The sequence below is a fragment of the Aptenodytes patagonicus genome, chromosome Z (assembly GCF_965638725.1).
Source record: "Aptenodytes patagonicus chromosome Z, bAptPat1.pri.cur, whole genome shotgun sequence".
NCBI classification, from domain to species: Eukaryota; Metazoa; Chordata; class Aves; order Sphenisciformes; family Spheniscidae; genus Aptenodytes; species Aptenodytes patagonicus.
In genome coordinates, this window is record NC_134982.1 from 83,025,009 (window position 1) to 83,044,145 (window position 19,137).

A 19,137-nucleotide genomic window follows, 5' to 3' on the forward strand; every position below is an offset into this window, starting at 1 on the left:
CAAGCAGTGTTTCAGTCTTTCCATCATGTTCTGGAATAAGGTTACAGAAAACTGTGATTACCTCCCTGGATAAGTATACAATGAACATGGAGTATTGTATTCAGTAAGTGCTTGCACCTACTCTACTCACAGGTGACTGGGTCAGAAAATTTACACCCACGTGCAGTTAAACGTCTGTAAAGGCATTAAAAGTTTACACCCATATGGAGCCCTTACCTTTGTGTCACCCTTTCAGCTTTGTTAATGTAGTAAGATACACACACTCAGGACGGAACACTGCAGAGGTGAAACAGTCCCCACATTTTTACTTGCCTGGTTTGCGTTGTTCCATCCTCTAGCCTCCTGACTCTCCCTTTCCCCATTCCTTTTTCCCCTCTTCTCATCAACCTCTCCTCTCTCTCTCTCACCCCCCCAACCAAAAAGCAAATCCTCTCTTCCCCTTCTAAATATCCAACGTATTTTATAGCCATCAGCCGTGTCTTTTTCTGTCTTTGTAAATTTGGGCTACAAACAGGTGCAGAAGAAGTTACTCAACTTTTACCTTTTGGAAAACAACATGCCATTTTGGATAGGAGGGAGGGGTTGTATGTGCACTGCAGCAGTGCATGTATTTCAACTAAGAGTACCTATGTCACTGTTTGGCATCCTCTATCTTAAGAAGAGAAATTTTGTTATTTATGATTCATGCTCAGGGCATTATATCTCATTCTTTGAACCCCGTCTTCCAGGTTTTGTGTTTTCAAGCCTCTTTGCCTCCCCCATGTGCCTTTCAGCAGATCTTCTCTCAAATCGTGCACTTCTTCCCTAGCAGAGGCCAGGGAAGACTTGATTAAAATAGCCTGGAAATGCTCTCTGGCCACGATTTTCTCAGCATGCAATGCTGCTTGTTATTATCTGACTTCTTTCCTGTGGGAAAAGGGAGTCCCTGAACAAGATGAATAATAAAATCTTAAGTGCCTTCACAAAGGACATAACACTGTTAGTCAGCATCGTGTGGTTAAACAAATGTTCTAGAAAGCCAAAGGCAGACTAAACTTTAAAATGGCCTAGATGCCAGAGATTAAAGCTGTATCTGCAGCCTGCACCTCATACAGAATACAAAGACGGAAAAGATAAAAAACTAACAAGTCAGTAGTATAGATTACATTCCTTTTTCATAGCTGGGATAACTCAAGGCACAAGCAGTTTTCTACAGCTTAACTTGTTGAAAATAGAAGAGACATAATCAGTGTAAGCTCTATTATGCCTTTGTATTTGATACATTTATGTCTGTACTTATGACTTTTAGAAAATCATTTTGATACCAGACTCCTAAGACAATAACTGCTGCATTATTAGTGTTGCCAGGAATTGTCAGAGAAATTCTGGTAAACCTCCGAAGTGATATGTTTGCACATTTAAATCCATTTATGTACATCTGTAGTCTAGTTTTTATCTTGGGAGATTTAAAATCTTTAAAAAAACCCAGGCACTTTGGTGCTTCAGGATGTGTATGGCCTCTTCCTGCTATAAATTAAGAACCAGCCTTGTGTTGTGAAAAAATTATTCCACAATTGTCTGTCAGGTGGTAGCTTCTCAAACCTAAGAAATATCACAGTTATAGAATTTGCAGTCATATGTCATTGGCATATTCTGTAATATTTGGCTTTTTCTGTACTAACGCAAAAAGAGCCCCTTTGGCCAAAGCATGTTATTGACTATCGACTATATTGACTTGCCAAAAATAAGAAATCCAGTTTCATCCCCAGAACATATCTATACCTCTGGAAAGGCCAGACAGTCGCTTTCAGGCACAGTTTTGTTCGGGGATTGATAAAACTTGGTAGGTAGTGGCAAATTCCTGTTTGGTGGGTGGGGTGGGGAAGGCCAAACTTTGTGCTTCTGTTCTTCAACATCCTGCAACTGAGGCCCTTCAGGGTGAGCCATCATGTACTTAGATAGCTGGAACTGGCTGTAGTCGGAACAAGCTGTAATCTTGTGCTGAAGTGTCCTTTATGATGCCATTTCATCCGCCATAACTCAAAACAGTCTGAGTGTTCCCTATTGTTTCTGCCATTCCTCCCTAAAACACTCTCTTCTCAGTGGCAAGTTCTTATCATCATCAAGCACAGCTCAGACACATTCAGGCATCATATTTGTTATGCCCATCTTATTAATACTGATTTTTGTCTGTGATTCATTCCTGCAGTGTTGTTGCAGAAGCAAACTTGGAACAGGAACTTTGTGGTTTCTTGCCATCTATTCTGTTTACAGCTGCCTAACCTTGACAAAATAATTAACGTCAAATCCACGGATTGTTCCTGTTCCAAGGCTCGTGTTTATTTCTCTTTAGATGAAAGGATATACTGGCTGATGTGAACTTCTGTCTATTATGCATTCTTATCAGTACCATCCCTCATACAAGCACAGACAGTGTGCATTTCTTTCATTACTTTGTATTTCAGCTTTACAGCCTTCCTTAGAAACTGATGCCTAAAGTTTATTAAGTTAGACTTTGTCAAGGAAGATGGGCTTTGGAGGAGGATTTGGAGGGGTAAGTTCAGAAAGATAATACTGCAGCTTTGCATCTGTGGACCGAACAATCACAAGCACTTTCCTTCATATTATTTTCAGTTACCAGTTTCTTCCAAACCAAGGTAATTCAGTACAGTCACGCAAAGACCTATTTGCCCTTGCAAGTAAACGTTCCCATCCCCATACACAGACTCAGAAAACTCAGATGAAATGTAGACTAACAGCAGTCCAACATCCAGGCATTTCATTCATCCAAAGTTATGGACTGAAGATGTCCTCCTGAGGTTGTCCAGGTACAGCTCAATTCGATCACTGGAAGTTCACAAAGTTGCCAGTTGCAATTAAACTCCTTTCATAAGTAATATTCTTGTGGCTTGTACTGAAACTGGGTAGACAGAACTACCTGAAAACGTAATGAAGTCTCAAGGATGAGTGTTGGTTGTTTGCATTTGTACTGCTTAACGGGTCGATATCTTCTTGAACATTTGCCCTGCAGAAAATCCATCTGCTTACATGAAACATGCCTGTGTTTCACACCCATTGACAGAGATGTGATTTATTTGTTTGTCACAGACACGGAGACCTGTGATTATGGCTGGCACAAGTTCCAAGGACAGTGCTACAAATACTTTGCTCATCGGCGTACATGGGACACGGCTGAAAGGGAATGCCGTCTTCAGGGAGCACACTTGACAAGCATCTTGTCTCATGAGGAGCAGATCTTTGTGAACCGTATGTACTGTTAGGATTCCTCTACGCAGGAGAGGGCACTGAGGGTTCAGAGCTAGTGAAATATCCTCCTGATCACTCAGCTTTTACATCTCCGTCTTAAAATATACTTTTAGAATGTTTAAAAGGCACACTTTGTGTTCTTCATGTTTACTTTTGCAGTCAATGCAAGTTCCCTATCACTATTAAGTTGTTATTTGTTACATAGAAAATACTTTGTTTTTGAGGAAGAGAACAGGAACTATTGTTTTGGCATTGGAAATTGATGAAACATTTTTTTCTGGAGGCTTTAGATTTCTTGTGCCCCTGACATCAATGACCATGCCACCATATATTGTATTAGGTAGGCATGAAGAAATATTTCCTGTATGCTGTGTTGCACAATCTAGACAACACTGGTCACAGCCTAACCAGAACTTGAAAAATGTAGGTTAAAATACGTGCTTTTATAATTTTAATCTTTTTTTCTTTTTTTTTTCTCCCCTGTCATATGCACTCAGGTAGAAAACTAATCTGTTTTCTTTGGGAGATGCCATCAAGAAGGAAGAGACAGGATTGTTTTAAACTGTTAGATGAGAATCTGCATTTTTATAGACATCCCAAATTAAAATTGAAAAGCTGAAAAACAGCCTATAAATAGTTGCTTGCATAATGAGTAGAAGAATCTTAAGAACAGGATGTCTGATTCATTCTGTGCAAATTCTTTTTATTTTCTTTGGTGAAATCTCTTCCATTTATGGGAAGGTTAATGAAAATATCCTTCTGTTTCCTAAGGTATTGGGCATGACTACCAATGGATTGGCCTCAATGACAAGATGTTTGAGCGTGATTTCCGCTGGACTGATGGTAGCCCGCTGGTAAGATGCCTTTGAAATGCAATCACTCATTCATTTCTTTTTGTGGTGGCTTATCAAATTCCCACCAGCAATGAGGGAAGCTGCATGAAAAAATGCAGTCACTAAATATTCACCCAAGCAAACAGCCAGCAAACTCTTGTTTTGGGATAACTATTTTGTGGTATAGTTCTAAAATCTTATTCTTAGTTCTTATTATTGTACATGTGGGAGCTCTCAAAGCTTCCAAACCAAAAACTCAAAAAGTCTGAGACTGTAATTTAAGGGTCTCTGCTGGGGCTCGTTTGTGCTCTTCTGGCCTTATACAAGGACACATATGACAATTCTCCTCTCCCTTCTGTACATGGAAGAAAATGCATTTTTCAGACAAGGATGTGGCACTCAAGCTCTTGCATTTGCTGGGTCTGTGAGAGTGCACAAAGGGGCCTCTCAAGTATTGTTGGAGATTGTTCTAGTCTGTATGGCAGCTCTACAGCTAGGATGGAGAAGCAACCATCCTTAGGTGGTTCAGGAGGCCTGTAACCAATAATCTGTCCATAAAACTTTAAGATGCTATTGATACCTCTTATTGCCTTAAAACAAGAAGGAAAATCAGCAGAAGGAGAAGGAGAACACTCTCTACCCACCTTTAACTAACCTAAATCAAAGATCTGATGGATACAGGAAATGACTGAGCTCTTTCCAACAGTCTTTTTTGTAGAAGGGACAGGTGATTTATTGCTGTTTAACACCCATTGAAGAACATTACATTAAAAAAACCCCAAACTGGTTATGCTTATTATTTTCCTTTCCAGTTGTGAATTCTTCTTAAAGCAGAAAGCATCTGGACAGACATATGCACATGCTCACACATGCACGCAATGATCATTGCTGCATACCATGTGGCTACAACTTATGTAGAAAGACACCTGGGGCAAAACAGGCTTCATTTATTACCATTTCATGTAGATAACCAGAGGTTTAAAGTCCTCTAAAATGACTTGTAAATAAACCATTTCTTGGGAAACTACCATGTGTGGCAGGTGACAGCACAGGGGGGAAGAAAAAGATGATGAAACTTTTTGTTGCCTGATTGATTGCTCAGTGCATCTGTGGTGGTACCAATGCACCCATTTGTGCTTGGAGCCACAAAGTCTTGCAGGATGTAAGCAGAAGAGTTTCATTTCATTGTTTTCTCTTGCCTATCCTCATGTATTTTTGGGAGCACAAGATGGGCCATGGCCTTGAACTCTACTCATTCTGGATGAGTTCATTCTCTGTCTCCTGATGTGGCTTCTTACACCTCACTGACAGTAACAGGCACCCTCTGAGGGTGGTTTGGGTTTGGCTGGAGCTCAGTGGTGGTCCAGGCTGTCTGCAGTGGTTGGTCAAGGAGCCTACACTTCACTAAGGGATCTAAAGTTAGGTGAGATAAATTTGGGCATAAAGGTAGTGCCTGAAGGGGCAGCCCATTTTACAAGATCTTGTAAAACAAGATACATTCTTATATATTCCAAAGACAAATTTGGTATGTCACTGAATGATGAATTCAAGGAAATTAAAATTAGGGCTGAGATTCTATTTTTTAATTCAGGCTACTGGGAAAATGTGGTATTACTTTTTTACTTTAATTTTCAATTTTAAAAAATGAAGATATTCTAAGAACAGAATAAGACCATCTGTCCAACAGATTTCTCTTTTGATTGATCTTTTTTCCACTTTATTTTTCTTTTCTGTTTAACAACTTCCCTCTGTCTCTTCCTTTGGAAACAATTTAGGTGTCTCTTGAAATCATTTATGTTCACTGCTTCAATAGCTTTCCCTCATAAATTATTCCATATGGTTTCTGGATACCATGGTTCTGAGCAGCTTCCTCATTTGCTCCTTTTCCCTAGTTTTTAACTTATTTTTCATACTTTCTAACCACTCTTCTGGTAACAGTGATTTATTACTTCTCTAGTAATTAATAGGAACAATAACATGATTAAATTTATGCATCAGATGTATTTTCCTGATGATGCCTTAAAATTCCAATGAATTTGAATACTGTGTAGGTCAAAAAATTACATCATGTATGCATTTGCAGGTGAACAGTAGTCATTATAGTATTAAATGCATTAATATAATTGTGATCATAAAAATCAGCATTATTACATCAACACTCACATTCTAACTTGAATTTCTGAGATTCGAAGTAGCTCTTGCATGTAGCCAAAATCTAAATAACCTTGTGTTTTACATATCAGGGTGCATCTGTAATTCAGCTGTTTCTAACTTTGTTGCCCACCTCCATGCTTTCTCCAAGATAATATTATCTATCTACAATTCTATTCAACATTTCTGGCATAGAGGAAAATATGTCAAGTCTGCTGAGGATTCTCCTGATATAAGAGTTTTCTTGGAGATACTATCAGAAAAGTCACTCCAGCTCTTAGACAGACTATGTGTCTACAAGTGATGTACATTACTCTTTATCTTGATACTTGTTTGAATCTTCTGCCAATAACAGCTTGGTTTAATCTGAAAATCATGCTTACATGATTTTATTAGGTTTTGGATTTAAAAAAGAAAAAGTTCTGATGCTTGGTAGACTTAAAAGAAAAAGCAAGTGAACAATAACAGCAAGACATGTTGTGGATGGAATGGTTGGCCCAGTGCTGCAGTTGACCCAGTACTGCCCAGATGAACCAGCTGTGATACATTTTAGTGATTTCTCTTTCACAAGAGTTTTCTTTCTGAACCAAAAAACCCCCTAGAACTGGGAATCGTTGAACCACAGGCTCTATCATTGGAGATTATGGAACAAGGTTTGGATTACTTTGGTACTCATTTTCCATGGACATAAGGAAACCCACAACTTAAATATTCAGTATGTTGAAAGGAATTCTTTTGCCAGGTGTTGGCATGTATTTTATTAGTAATTTCTGGAAAAGGGATCAAATACCTTTTTTTTTCTTTGCACCTAAAAGGTATTTCAACCAATGAGTTCAATGGAAGGAAATCAGTCATTTTTTGACATTTTCAGCTCATGCCAAGTTGTGTTTTTCCAGATTTTTTAAACTGAAGCTAAGTGCCAGCCACCATTAAATATGATAGTTGGACAAAGCACGTACATGAGTTCCTTAGTGAAAACCAACAAACGTACTTCCAAGAGCATTGCACATCGCTTCTAACTACAGTGAGCTATTGAATACATATGCCCACCTTAGCTATTTTTTGTGAACTTCATAGTCATATACAGCACTGACATATAAAGCTTGTGCTCTCTCACTTCCCTTGGCGCTCAAAATACAGGGGGGTCTTTTTTTGAGCACAGTTCTTGTCAATTCATGTGAGATGAGGTTGATAAATTCACCTTTGTCATTGGCCTAGTAATGTGAGAAAGCTTAAATTCTCAGATGAGGTTGCGGAAATTTCCCTTACCTCATGAATCAATGGATGATAGTTTTGCCCATCAAATAAGCAAGGGCCATTCAGTTCTGTGCAGTGTCCAGATAAGATCAGTTCATGCCCTTTCAGTGGGATGGGAGGTTTGTTTGTTTTTTAAGGCATGCGGGACAATGTGACCAAGATTTTTAAAAAGTGAGCATATAGAATTAAGGTTCTTACTGGCAAACCTACATTGAACCTAGAGTAGCCTTGACAGGCTCACAGCCCTACTGAAAACAGGGGCAATTATTTAGGTGCCTAGTAGTGGACTAACTATAGGCAGCCATGTTTGATATCTTGGCATTCTTTTTTTTAACCCCTAAAGAAAATACTGGCTGTTAGCAATTAATCAAAACCAGCAGCAGTCAAAAAAGCCCCTCTATTCCTGTGCATGTTTTTCATGTATCAACTGGAATTTATGTTTAACTTGCAAAAATAATGCCGGTAAGCAATTCTTGAAATAAATGAAGAGTGATCTTGTAAATACATGCTCTGATTCTCAGAGTTCCTCAAGGAAAATGTTGGTGTCTTGAATAATGAAGCAAGTACAATCAGATTCAGTGAGGAAGCAAGGAACAATATTTAAAACTTTTTGGTCCACATGATTTTTGTCCATATCTGTATTGAGTCTTCCTGTTTTCCATAACAAGAACTTTTAAGACAAGGAAAATTATCCTAACAAAATAAAAATGGGTACACTCCTAAATCATAGTATTGTCGGCTCTGCTTCTGCAAAGAGAACTTGAGGAGGCTTTTTGATCTACCTCACTGAAGTGTTTGATGCATAGTAATCTGTGTGCTTTTAGGGGATTTTGGCAGGTTTATTTCTTAATTGTAAAGTGGTTTTTAATTTAAAGCTGCTCAACAGTTTCCTGCCTTTCAGGCAAAATGGCATAATCTTATGCAATGGATAGGGTTGGGTTGTGTAGATAAAGCCTCAACATCTCCTGGTAAAAGACCCCTTTTCAGCATGCTGTACCCACTCATCCCAAACACAGACTGGGCTTGAAAAGTGCAAAATAAAATGAATAAAGTAGTTGGGTCATATCTCTCATGCCCTAAAGTTTAATTGTCAGTCCAGGTGCTACTTTTCCATAAACAAATTACTTTCCAGGTAACTGATATTTCATTATGCTGGATTTTATTGGCCAGGCCAATTTGCTTATATTTGTCTTTTTTACAATTTCTTTAAAAAACAAAATTGGGAGCTTCTTGGCTAAGGTCAGAGCACATCTTCAAAGGAGCTCCTTGGCTAAGCTTAGGCTACCTTGTCCAATATGCAGAAGAAAATAAGCTATAATTATACTAAACTGTTGAATCCATTGCTGGCCACCCGTATGAATCTAATTTGTTCTGATTTGCTGTACTGTATCCGTATGGCAGGAAGCAATTTTTTCCCATCTACAATGTGTTCCTGCTCTCTCTCTTTTTTTCTTTTCTTTTTTCTGTTTTAGGAAGAAATAATTTTTCAGTGTTTCCGCTGGTTGGGAGAGGTGGATTTGTGTTCTGGACCTGATGGGCCACATGAAAAACACTTTGGCAACTCCATCCATTCCCTTTTTATATCAAGGGAAAAGAGTTGATTGCAGCTGTGTTAGTACAACATAAAAAGTGAATGCTTTTTCAGGAAACCTAGATCCTCACTTGTGGTGCAAGTTCAGTGAGAGATGGAGGTTAGGGGCCGCTGCCACAAGCATGGGCTTGGAATACCAGCAACATCCAAGATCCCATAGACCAGTAGGAAGGGAATTTGTAAGCTGCAAACTTTGGCGTATCTGCCCAATACCTAACCTCAGATAATTTGTCTCAAAGGTGAAGGTAGTGAGAGCAGGTACTGAAGTATGTTCAGAGAACTCACAGCACCCAAACATTTTTAGAGCTTCATTATTCATTACTTCCTGAAAATCAAGCCAATTTCTGCTCAAGACATTTCAGGTGTGATTACATTGACAGATGCAAGAGGCAGAAGAAAATAATATAGCATTTTAAAGAGAATGTTTTATTAGCTCCGCTTTTCTTCTATTGCAGTGTCGTTATAGGGCTATTCTGTTGGCATTTGGTGTGGGAAAGCATTGGTTTTCCTCTGATTTACATTCTACACAGGAATGAAAATAGCTATATGTAAGACTTTGTTTAAATTTGAAAAATTACAGAATCAAAATTATTCTTGCACTTTTCTGTAGATTTTTCTCCAAGCATTTCTGTGATAGTGAACAACTCTTTAAGGATGAATCATGGACAATCTTCATCCCACAGTTATCATAAAAAGCTCTAAGCAATACAAACAAATACATTTGGGAAAATCACAGTGATGTAGGAGAAGAAAGCAAGTCCTGATACTCACAACTATGTGAAAAGAGGAATTTGTCCATGTCTACTTGGATCTTTGTATACTTTAAATTTGATGAAATACAAACTACAAAATGACGAAACTTACATTATCAGTGGAGACATTTAATAATTGGCTTGATCAAAGGGAGAGTGAACACAATGTGACATTCGAAAATATCTTAGGGAAATTGAATTTAAATAATTCACTTAGTTCTGTGAATAGTAACTTTTACAGCTGTAAAGCACACCCATCCAAATAGAAAAAATCTGGTGTTGCTTTTGGCAGCTTCTCCATTGTATTTGGATTGCTGGCATTTCACTGTTAAGGACCCTTGTGAGCAGACACAGCGGTAAAGGAGTCCTCTGGAGCTATTCATGTTATGGATTAAGCGCATATAGCTACTTGGGGTTGTGCCTTGGGCCTCCGTCTCACAAGGGGAGTTATTCATATCCTTTGGAAAATGCTGTTGATAATTAGTGCTTTGTAGGGTGGTGATCTCACTCCCATTACATAAGATTAGTGCTGTAATAAGGAGCTGGCTAGTGTCTGTGGCCAGATTGTCTGTCACTGGGAGAATGCTGCCAGCTAGGAAAGTAATGGGGCATACTGCCACTTTTAAAACTGTCCAGAGACTCTACGTTAGTTTTTCTTCCCTTCAGCATAGGGGCGTTTATGCTTTGTGTTTTGCAATGCTGGACCTCAGGTTGTCAGTGTTAGGTAGCTACATTAAAAAAAGCCCCTGCAACAGAAGTTTAATTCTGGCAAAAACAAAGCCCTCTCTTTTCCTTCCTTTATTGGTCAGGGAATCAGAATGCTTAAACTTGAGCAAATCTGTAACTGCACCCCTGTCAGAAAGAGTAACTTTATTGAACACAAAAACCTTCAAAAGGCATGCAGTATTGTAGGGAAGGAGCTTGCCTCTGAGGGTTAAATAAAGCAAACAAACTAAAAAGTACTGTAGTCAGCTGCAGACAAAAAGCTCATTGTGCCCATGTCCCCCAGGATCCTTGGAGAAGGAGATTTTAAATCTACCAAATGTTTTGGTTTTGTGCTGCAGTCAGTCATTACAGACTCTTTTTAAGATGCTCATTTGACCTGCATTTAAATGGAGGAGAACTATATAATGTTATTAATGACAGGTATATTTTTAGTTCAGTATGTCGTAGGCAGTAAGGAGGGCCTCTTGGACAAAGTGTTTTTTTGTCTCATTTTTACCAGGGGGGTCAGCAGTTACTTCAGAGCCTCGTTATGGTTGGCTCTGGGCTAAAACTCTTGGACAGCTTCAAACCCACAGTAATTGTTGACATAAATGACAAAGTGCAGGATTTTCCTTTTTTCAGTGGCTCTCCTGGTAGTTGTGCACAAAAAGAATAAGTCACACCCCATGCAATTTGCATCATGTTGATAACATATAATTAAGTTAGTGTGACTCCCAAAGAACGTGTATTATACCAACCAACATTTAACACCCTACCATACTTTTCTTCCACAGTAAAACACCTGGCCATTAGCAAGAGAATTTCACCAGCTCTTTGCCACTCATTTTTCAGTCTCTGTACTAAGGTGACTTCTGAAAGCCCAGCACACATAGTATACCCACAAAATTGAACTATACAGTGTGTGAACTGTGATGAAAGTTATTACTCTAAAAAGAGTTGGTACAGAGCAGATAAAAAAGTAAATGGAGTTGTGTCCACTGGCTTCAATTAGCTTTTAAAGAGTTAATAAAAGAGATATATTTTCTGAATTATTATTATTTTGGAACTACTCGAAGTTAGTATCTGGACTCAATAGTGAGTAGACATTGCCATCTAGTGGGAGCCTCTTGCCATACTTAGTGGTTTCTGCTTCTCATGGAAAAGTGGTCATACTATGGTGGTGTTTTAAAAAAATGTCAAAGAGCTAGTCATCTGCTCCACCACACGACCAGCTCCCCCAAAAAGATAGGACTGATAGTGCTTTTATGTTTCAGCTTCATCAGCTAGCCTTTTTTACTTGTTTCATTTGCATTCCTTAGATTTCTTTCCCAAATTATTTATTTTTGCATAGATCTTACTTCTTATTCAATCTGCAGTCAGTGCTTGTGGATATTCATGGATATACATGAGTGTATGTTATTCAGAGTCCTTTTTTTGCAAGCTGTTGCATAGGAAATCAAAGAGTTTTTCAATACATCCCACTGCTGTGTTACCAAAAAACCCTTTCAAGTGAAATCTTTTGCAAAGGTCCTTAGCAAAGCTCCTTCTGGGAGTTTGTCTTGCTCACAGTGTGACTCTGTAATGGGGAGCGTTGGGTGCCTGCCTGAACCAAATCCTGCCAGTTTCCCAAATCCCATGCAAATAAAGCCCAGATTAAGGGTTTGAGGGAAGCCATTCAACTATGATCTAAAAAATGTCAGGATCATGACATGTGATTTTTGTGTGTACTTGTAGATAAGTTTAAATATAGCAGTTGTCTTCAAACTGACTAGAATTTCTCCCAGCAAAGATTTACCAACACACTTAGCCTGGTCCCTCCTTCAGCAGGTTATTTTAGCCAAGTGTCTGAACTGTGCATGTGATCTACCCTATAGAGTTGAGGGCACCACCTATGTCTTTAAAGCAAGGTATATGCTTAAGCACTCACTGAATGGAGTTTTTAATCTCATGAATGCTTTTGGTGAGTTCTGTCAGACTACTCCCATTCATAAGATTAAACAGAAAAATCCTTTGCAGGACTGGAGTGAAATTAAGTGAAACAGAGCCTATGCTATAAGGTAATTTCTTGTCTTTCCCAATGTATAAATGTATTTAAATACTAGGTGAACTTAATGGAGTTATTTCAGACATTGCCAAATCTTCACAGTAATCTGTTTGATTTTTTTCTATCGAAAAGAAATGCAATCCCTTTCAAACTTCCCACGAGTGTCTCATGTAACAGAATCAGTGCTGTATAACAGCATGAGCCACAAACGAGGGTTTTCTGAACTGATCCATACACTCACTGTAACCTTGTCCTGATCTTGTTGCAGTTCAGCCAACCTATGAAACTGGGTAATTGCCAGGACTTACTGAAAGTGAGATGTAATTTTTAGTTAGGCTATGCAATTTTAACAGAACCTCCACAGCGAGGGACTTGTTCAGGGGCTTTCCTGATAAAAAAATTCTAAGAATTTGTCTGCTATTGTGAAAAAAGTGTATTCCTGTTCTTAGCAGAGTTATGGGGGGAAAAAAGAACAATAGCCAGTAAGCTTTGCAGTGGTGGTTTCAGCTTGTTTAGTGATCAATACCAGGCAGGAAATGTTGCTTCACTTTAAGATGAAATGGCACAGAGAGTATTCAGTCAGCCAGTCCCTACATCTTTCCTTGTTTTTTTGATTTGCCTCATTAGTCTTGCATTAAGAAGCAATCAGATAGGGAAGCAGCCAGAATGAAACAAAATAAAAATCACATTGGAAAGTACAAGTGCCAAAAAGTGCCAAGACAGATTTGTACTTTAAGCTTATTCAAACATGCTGAAAACATGCTTCCTTTTCCCAGAAGGAAAAGCATTAACCCTGTAAATCTAAATAGATGTATTTCAGGTAAATTATTTCCTAGCTTTATGTACGAAAGATTATTTGCCTTTACACAATAAGGAGGTCAAGCAGTAAAGTTTTGTTTGCATCAGTAGTTTATTTTGTTGTGCTTCATTAAACAGAATGCTTGTTGGCTATTTTGGAATGCAAAATCCAAGCGATTGATCTCAGTCACTTGGTGTGCTTTTTGGAGATAAAGGAATGGCTGAAATTTCCAAATGAGTGTCACAAAGCTGAGATACTGCTTACTCCTAGATTCACCTTGGCAGTGCAAACATCTGAAAGAGCTGAGTGGATTACTCACTGATAAGGAAATGAATCCCTCAAATAAGGCTGGTTATCTGAAAATTTAAATAACAAATCTCCCACAAGGTAGAGTCTTGTTCATGACGGGAAGGCAATGCTCATTCAGTTTAATTAGCAGCCATCTGAATAAGAAAAAGTAGTGACTAGCTAATAAAGTTAACCTCTTTACAGCTTTTGCTATAATCCTGGCTTCCTTAGACTTAATTTATGTGCAAAGTCAGCCTGTGACCCAAGTGGCAGATTATGGCTGTGAGTTAATTCAACGCCATATAAGGAAATCTTCCCCCAAAATGTGGAACTTAATAAAACGTCTTCATGGGCTTTTGTAACCACCATATCCAAGCTCCTCCCGTAAGGCAAGAGAATACATTGTCACTGTTTTACAGACTGGGAATCAGCCAGCCAAGTGCGTTGTCTAATGCCACGTAGGAAGCCTGAAGAACTGAACCCCGTCTCAGCTGCAGCTCTAACCCACGGACCATCCATCCTCTTTCTGCAGGAAAATTTTCAGTGCTCTTTAGCAGAGAAAGTTAGAACAAGTAAATCCAATGTGTCAGCATGGGCTTTGGTTTCAACCAAAAAAACTGTACAAGAAAGAGTAATTAATTATTATGGTACAATTAAAGGCATAAAGAGCATTACAGGAGCTCAGTTTTCAGCCTGAAATGGTGGCAAGACAGACTAGTTGTGTAGCTCCCAAAGGACCAAATGAATGTACAGGGACCAAAATCCTGTCCCCAAGGCTAGGTCCTGCAGTTACCTGATTACACAGAAACCTCATTTTTTTGATTAAAAACCCCCAGGTGTCTTGCCATTATGGATGGTGAGAGCTTTGCAGAGCGGCTGGTGCAGTGGTGTCTGCCTGAGCCTGAGGTGTGTGCTTCCAGCCTTCACTCCCCTGCATTGCTTTGAACTTCCCCTTCAAAGCCACCTCAGCAAAGCACGCTTCATAGCTGGAGGAGAAAAGTGTAGTGGGCCAAACCTCCTTTGAAGTACATTTTGAGTCATGTACATAATTAAGATTATATGTCCTAAAATGTACAGTCTGGAAGTGCTTTGCATTTTAATGCAGGGGAAAACTTCACACGTGTTATGGTAACGTTGCTTAAAAAACAGGGTAGTGATAGTTTTTAGATCCCTCTGCGCGATCACCCAGTGTAAGTATTTCTGCTGAGGACTAAAAGGGTCGTAGCAGCTTTTCTTCTATGTATTAACTCAGCATTTGAATCTATTTAGGTTTTCGGACACATAAGTCATAGCTTATGAATGATACAGCTAAGAGTATTGCTAAAGGTGTCGATTGAAGCTTGGTTGTTGGCAAAAGGATGCCTTGTGCTTTATCAATTCAAAAACACAGCGCTCCTTAGTGTGGTTTCATTGGTCTGCTGAGACAATAACAGTTTACATGAAGATATAACCTAGCAGCAGGATGGCTGGAACAACGCCAGCAGTTTTTGGCTCGTCTGTGAATATGGCTGAACTTTTTTGGACGGGATCTTAAAAACCAAACAAATCTGAATGGTACATGTTGCCAAGGAATGAAGTGAATTTTTTTTTTCTTTTTGTACAATATACTTTTCTGAAATATAGTAATGCATTGAAATACAAGGACATAGCCACCTCAGAAAGGGCATCTTGTTCAGGATATTTTGAGCAGTGTTTCCCAACAGAATAATTATGACATGAGTATCTTAGACGCTTACTGCACTTATTGCAAGGGTAGGAGAGTCTTTACACTTAGCACACTTGGTATGGGAGATTGTAAGGGATACCTTTGAAAAGAAACAGTACAAATCAGTATGTGACTTACGGGATTTGGTTCTTTCCCATTAATTTTTTGCTGATGTAGGTTTACTGGAGATAGTGCAGTCACATCTGATTTAAACTAGTGTAAGTGAAAACCAGAATCATGCTCATGGTCATACAAAAATGTAATCCATAAAAGGAAAGCAAAATATTAGTTTATTTGTCTAGCAACTTATTCCACTCAAACTGTGAGAATCTTTTTGTATCATTATCCCATTATCAGTGGCTAAATAAGGAACTGAAAAACTACAGAAGAGCTGGGTGGGGACCTAAGAAAGCAATTCAGCAGTCTGGAACTTCCTCTGCTAAGCAATTCTGGCACTAAACCCAAGCAAAATCATAGTTATTCAGCCAAAATAAATCCGTGCAATGACGATATCAGATGTGAGGTAACAGCAAGTCATGCTGGAGGATATCAGACATTCTTGAAGAAACCACAAGGCCTAGATATAATCCTTTGCCTTACACTGCAGCCCTGCCAGCAAAGCAAACACAAATTTTAGAGTCATTATGGCAAGGCAAGTAAGAGCATATGGAGTCTATGTGCTTAGGGTGGGAGCTGGCAAGCTGCTGAGCACCTTCAGCTCACACGCCTCCAATAGCCATTAAACATCCTTCATTCCCACACTCTGATCCCTATGGAAGCAAACAGCTCTCTAGTATCATTTCCACAAGAAACAGCTGCAAGGCTTGTTGAAGTCTTTCCTTTGCTGTCAGGACGTTATTGATCAAACTTTTCTACCACTAGTCTGGCTGTTTTCTTTAGTTTTTCTATGTGTCCATATGTCTGGGCATATTCTTGAAAGAGATTGGATTGCCTCAGCTTGAGAAGTTGCTGCCCATCATCTGAGCAGTGTAATCAACCATGCATACACTTGTGACTTACATGAGCAAATCTTACTTTTCAGTTGGGTTGGGTAGTTAAGACATTCAGAGGTGAAAGTGAGAAGTGATCACTTCTTTCTGCTTACCCCACCTCCACAACACTCAGACAGACTTCCTTGCAGCGCGAGTAAAACCTACGCCAATTTTCCTTCAATGCCTTATACTCTGTGGTGCTCCTGAAGGTGCATCACAGCCCCCCATGTAGAAGAGATGGAGCAGGTATCTGGGACAGTACCATCGGCAAGCCTAAGCCTTCAGTGTGTGCATGCACTCAGCTATCCCTGGTTTAGCAGGCAGTAGCTTTCTATGTTGTGGTAACGTGACCTTTCCTGATCGGATTCCTGCATCCTTAACCAGCTCTGCTGTAAAAACGTGCTAGACATTTGACTCAGAGGCCATTCCAAAATACCCTTTTGGAAAAGGGGTCTTAGAGCACTCTAAGTTATGTTAATACACACTGTGCACAGGCATATTCCTTCCTCCCTGTTTTTCTTCTCACTGGCTCAGGAGATACGCACAAAGCTTGCTTTTCTTTTTTGCACTAGGTGTTGCAGGAAGCCCCCTACACCTCAGTCACCCATTTGACTCATATGTATGGTATTTGGCTACTGTGATACTCTGATTTATAAGTTGATGTGAAATGCTGAATTCTAGACTTGAGTAAATGAGTTAGTGTGTATTGTAGTTTAGGACTATTAAACACTGAAATGTAGAGATGGAATTAAGTTAGTTCCACATAAAAAGGGGGATGTTTTATTAGAGGTAATAAATTCAGTGCAGAACAAATTTATTTAGACCATGATTGTTAAATTGCTTGGATAATTAAAACCTGTGATGGGTAAGATGACACATGGTAGGAAAAGGTTAAGTATTTAACTCAGTTTTTTCATAGTTTGATTCATTGTAACGTAAATACTACTCGTGTGAGGTATGTTAACTTTATTTCTAAAATGTGTTTGCCCAGGCAGTGAATAGTCGTTATTTCATAAAGTTAAGAAAATAGAAAGCTAAACTTTTATGACATTTATATGGGCCAGGTCTAGCCAGAAAGATGTAAGCACTGAGGAAAATATAAGCACTGTAGAAACTGTGTCATTTTGACCATACAAGGGGCTAGCTGCCTGGTTCATGTCTGGCATTTATGTGAATTCCAGTTCTTTCAGATATCTATTTTTAACCTTCATTAAATTCTTCTTGGAGTGACACAAGAGAAATCCCAAAGAAAATCGCTAAGAATAGTTTCCCAAATCTTCTCTCACTTTTCTTTACATAATATTATACAAATCTCAAATTACTGTGCTTCATTTGGGATCAAGATGAAACAAGAAGTGGGATGAAGATTATCCCACCTCTGCTGACTGCAAGAACAGTAGGCTGTATGTCCCCTACCAAGGACTACTGCATAGATTTTCAATCGGTGTGACACTCCCTTTGTTTCTATTTTTCCTGCTTATCGATTGAAAAAGCAAACTGAATTCTCCCTAATTTTCATCCAAAAATGACATTGTGCAATGATGAGCTTTCTACCCATGCTTGAAAGAGTGCATTCTACAGTGGAATAAATCATAGAATCATAAAATGGTTTGGGTTGGAAGGGACCTCTAAAGGTCATCTAGTCCAACCCCCCTGCCGTGGGCAGGGACATCTTCAACTAGATCAGGTTGCTCAGAGCCCCGTCCAACCTGACCTGGAATGTTTCCAGGGATGGGGCATCCACCACCTCTCTGGGCAACCTGGGCCAGTGCTTCACCACCCTCAGTGTAAAAAATTTCTTCCTTATATCTGGTCTATATCTACCCCGCTTTAGTGTAAAGCCATTCCCCTTGTCCTGTCACAACAGGCCCTGCTAAAGAGTTTGCCCCCATCTGTTTTATAAGCCCCCTTTAAGTACTGAAAGGCTGCAGTAAGGTCTCCCCGAAGCCTTCTCTTCTCCAGGCTGAACAACCCCAACTCTCTCAGCCTTTCTTCATAGGAGAGGTGTTCCAGCCCCCTGGTCATTTTTGTGGCCCTCTTCTGGACCGGCTCCAACAGGTCCGTGTCTTTCTTATGCTGAGGGCTCCAGAGCTGGACACAGTGCTCCAGGTGGGGTCTCACCAGAGCAGAGTAGAGGGGCAGAATCCTCTTCCTCGACCTGCTGGCCACGCTGCTTTTCATGCATCCCAGGATACGCTTGGCCTTCTGGGCTGGGAGCGCACATCGCCGGCTCATGTCCAGCTTTCCATCCCCCAGTACCCCCAAGTCCTTGGCAGGGCTGCTCTCAGGGTTTATGCAGGTTTAGGCTATGCATGGAGCCGTGCACAGCCTGCCAGCAGCCAGCATCCTCAGCTCTTGGTAGGGACAAATCTTTAGGTAGATGCAGAGCTGAAAGCTGAAGAGCTGTGTAGCTAAATAAGTGCAGACCCGCATGTAGCCAGCTTGGATCCCAAAGAACAGAGCCTGCCCAAATTGATATGCCAGATGTGTGTCCCAGGTGCAGGGCTAAGAAACTGGGGGGTTTTTTTATGCTAAAGATATTTTTCAGCCATTTGAAGGTTCTTTTTTTTTTTTTTTTGTCACATACCAACAATCAGATTTCTACTTCTAAAACTAGTGTGCCAGTTTCTGGTTTTATTCATATATATTCATAGATGTCTGGAGTTAGTTTTTCTAGAGGGCAGAATCTGGATCATCATTTGTAAAGCTGAAAGGCTGCTCTATATGCTTAGTCTGCCACCTAGGCCTTTTTAATGGAAATATCAATCTGCAAT

General features: G+C 39.6%; 1 protein-coding gene across 4 annotated transcripts in view; it reads left to right on the plus strand.

Moving 5' to 3' along the window:
• The window catches only part of VCAN (versican), a 113,329-nt gene that overhangs the window by 90,534 nt on the left and 3,658 nt on the right, over positions 1-19,137 (plus strand). For all 4 annotated transcript variants that reach the window (XM_076361914.1, XM_076361917.1, XM_076361916.1 and 1 more), the window contains exons 11-12: positions 3,088-3,246; positions 4,018-4,100. In XM_076361914.1, coding sequence (XP_076218029.1) covers positions 3,088-3,246; positions 4,018-4,100 — 242 coding nt within the window. The remainder of the gene's footprint in view (positions 1-3,087; positions 3,247-4,017; positions 4,101-19,137) is intronic.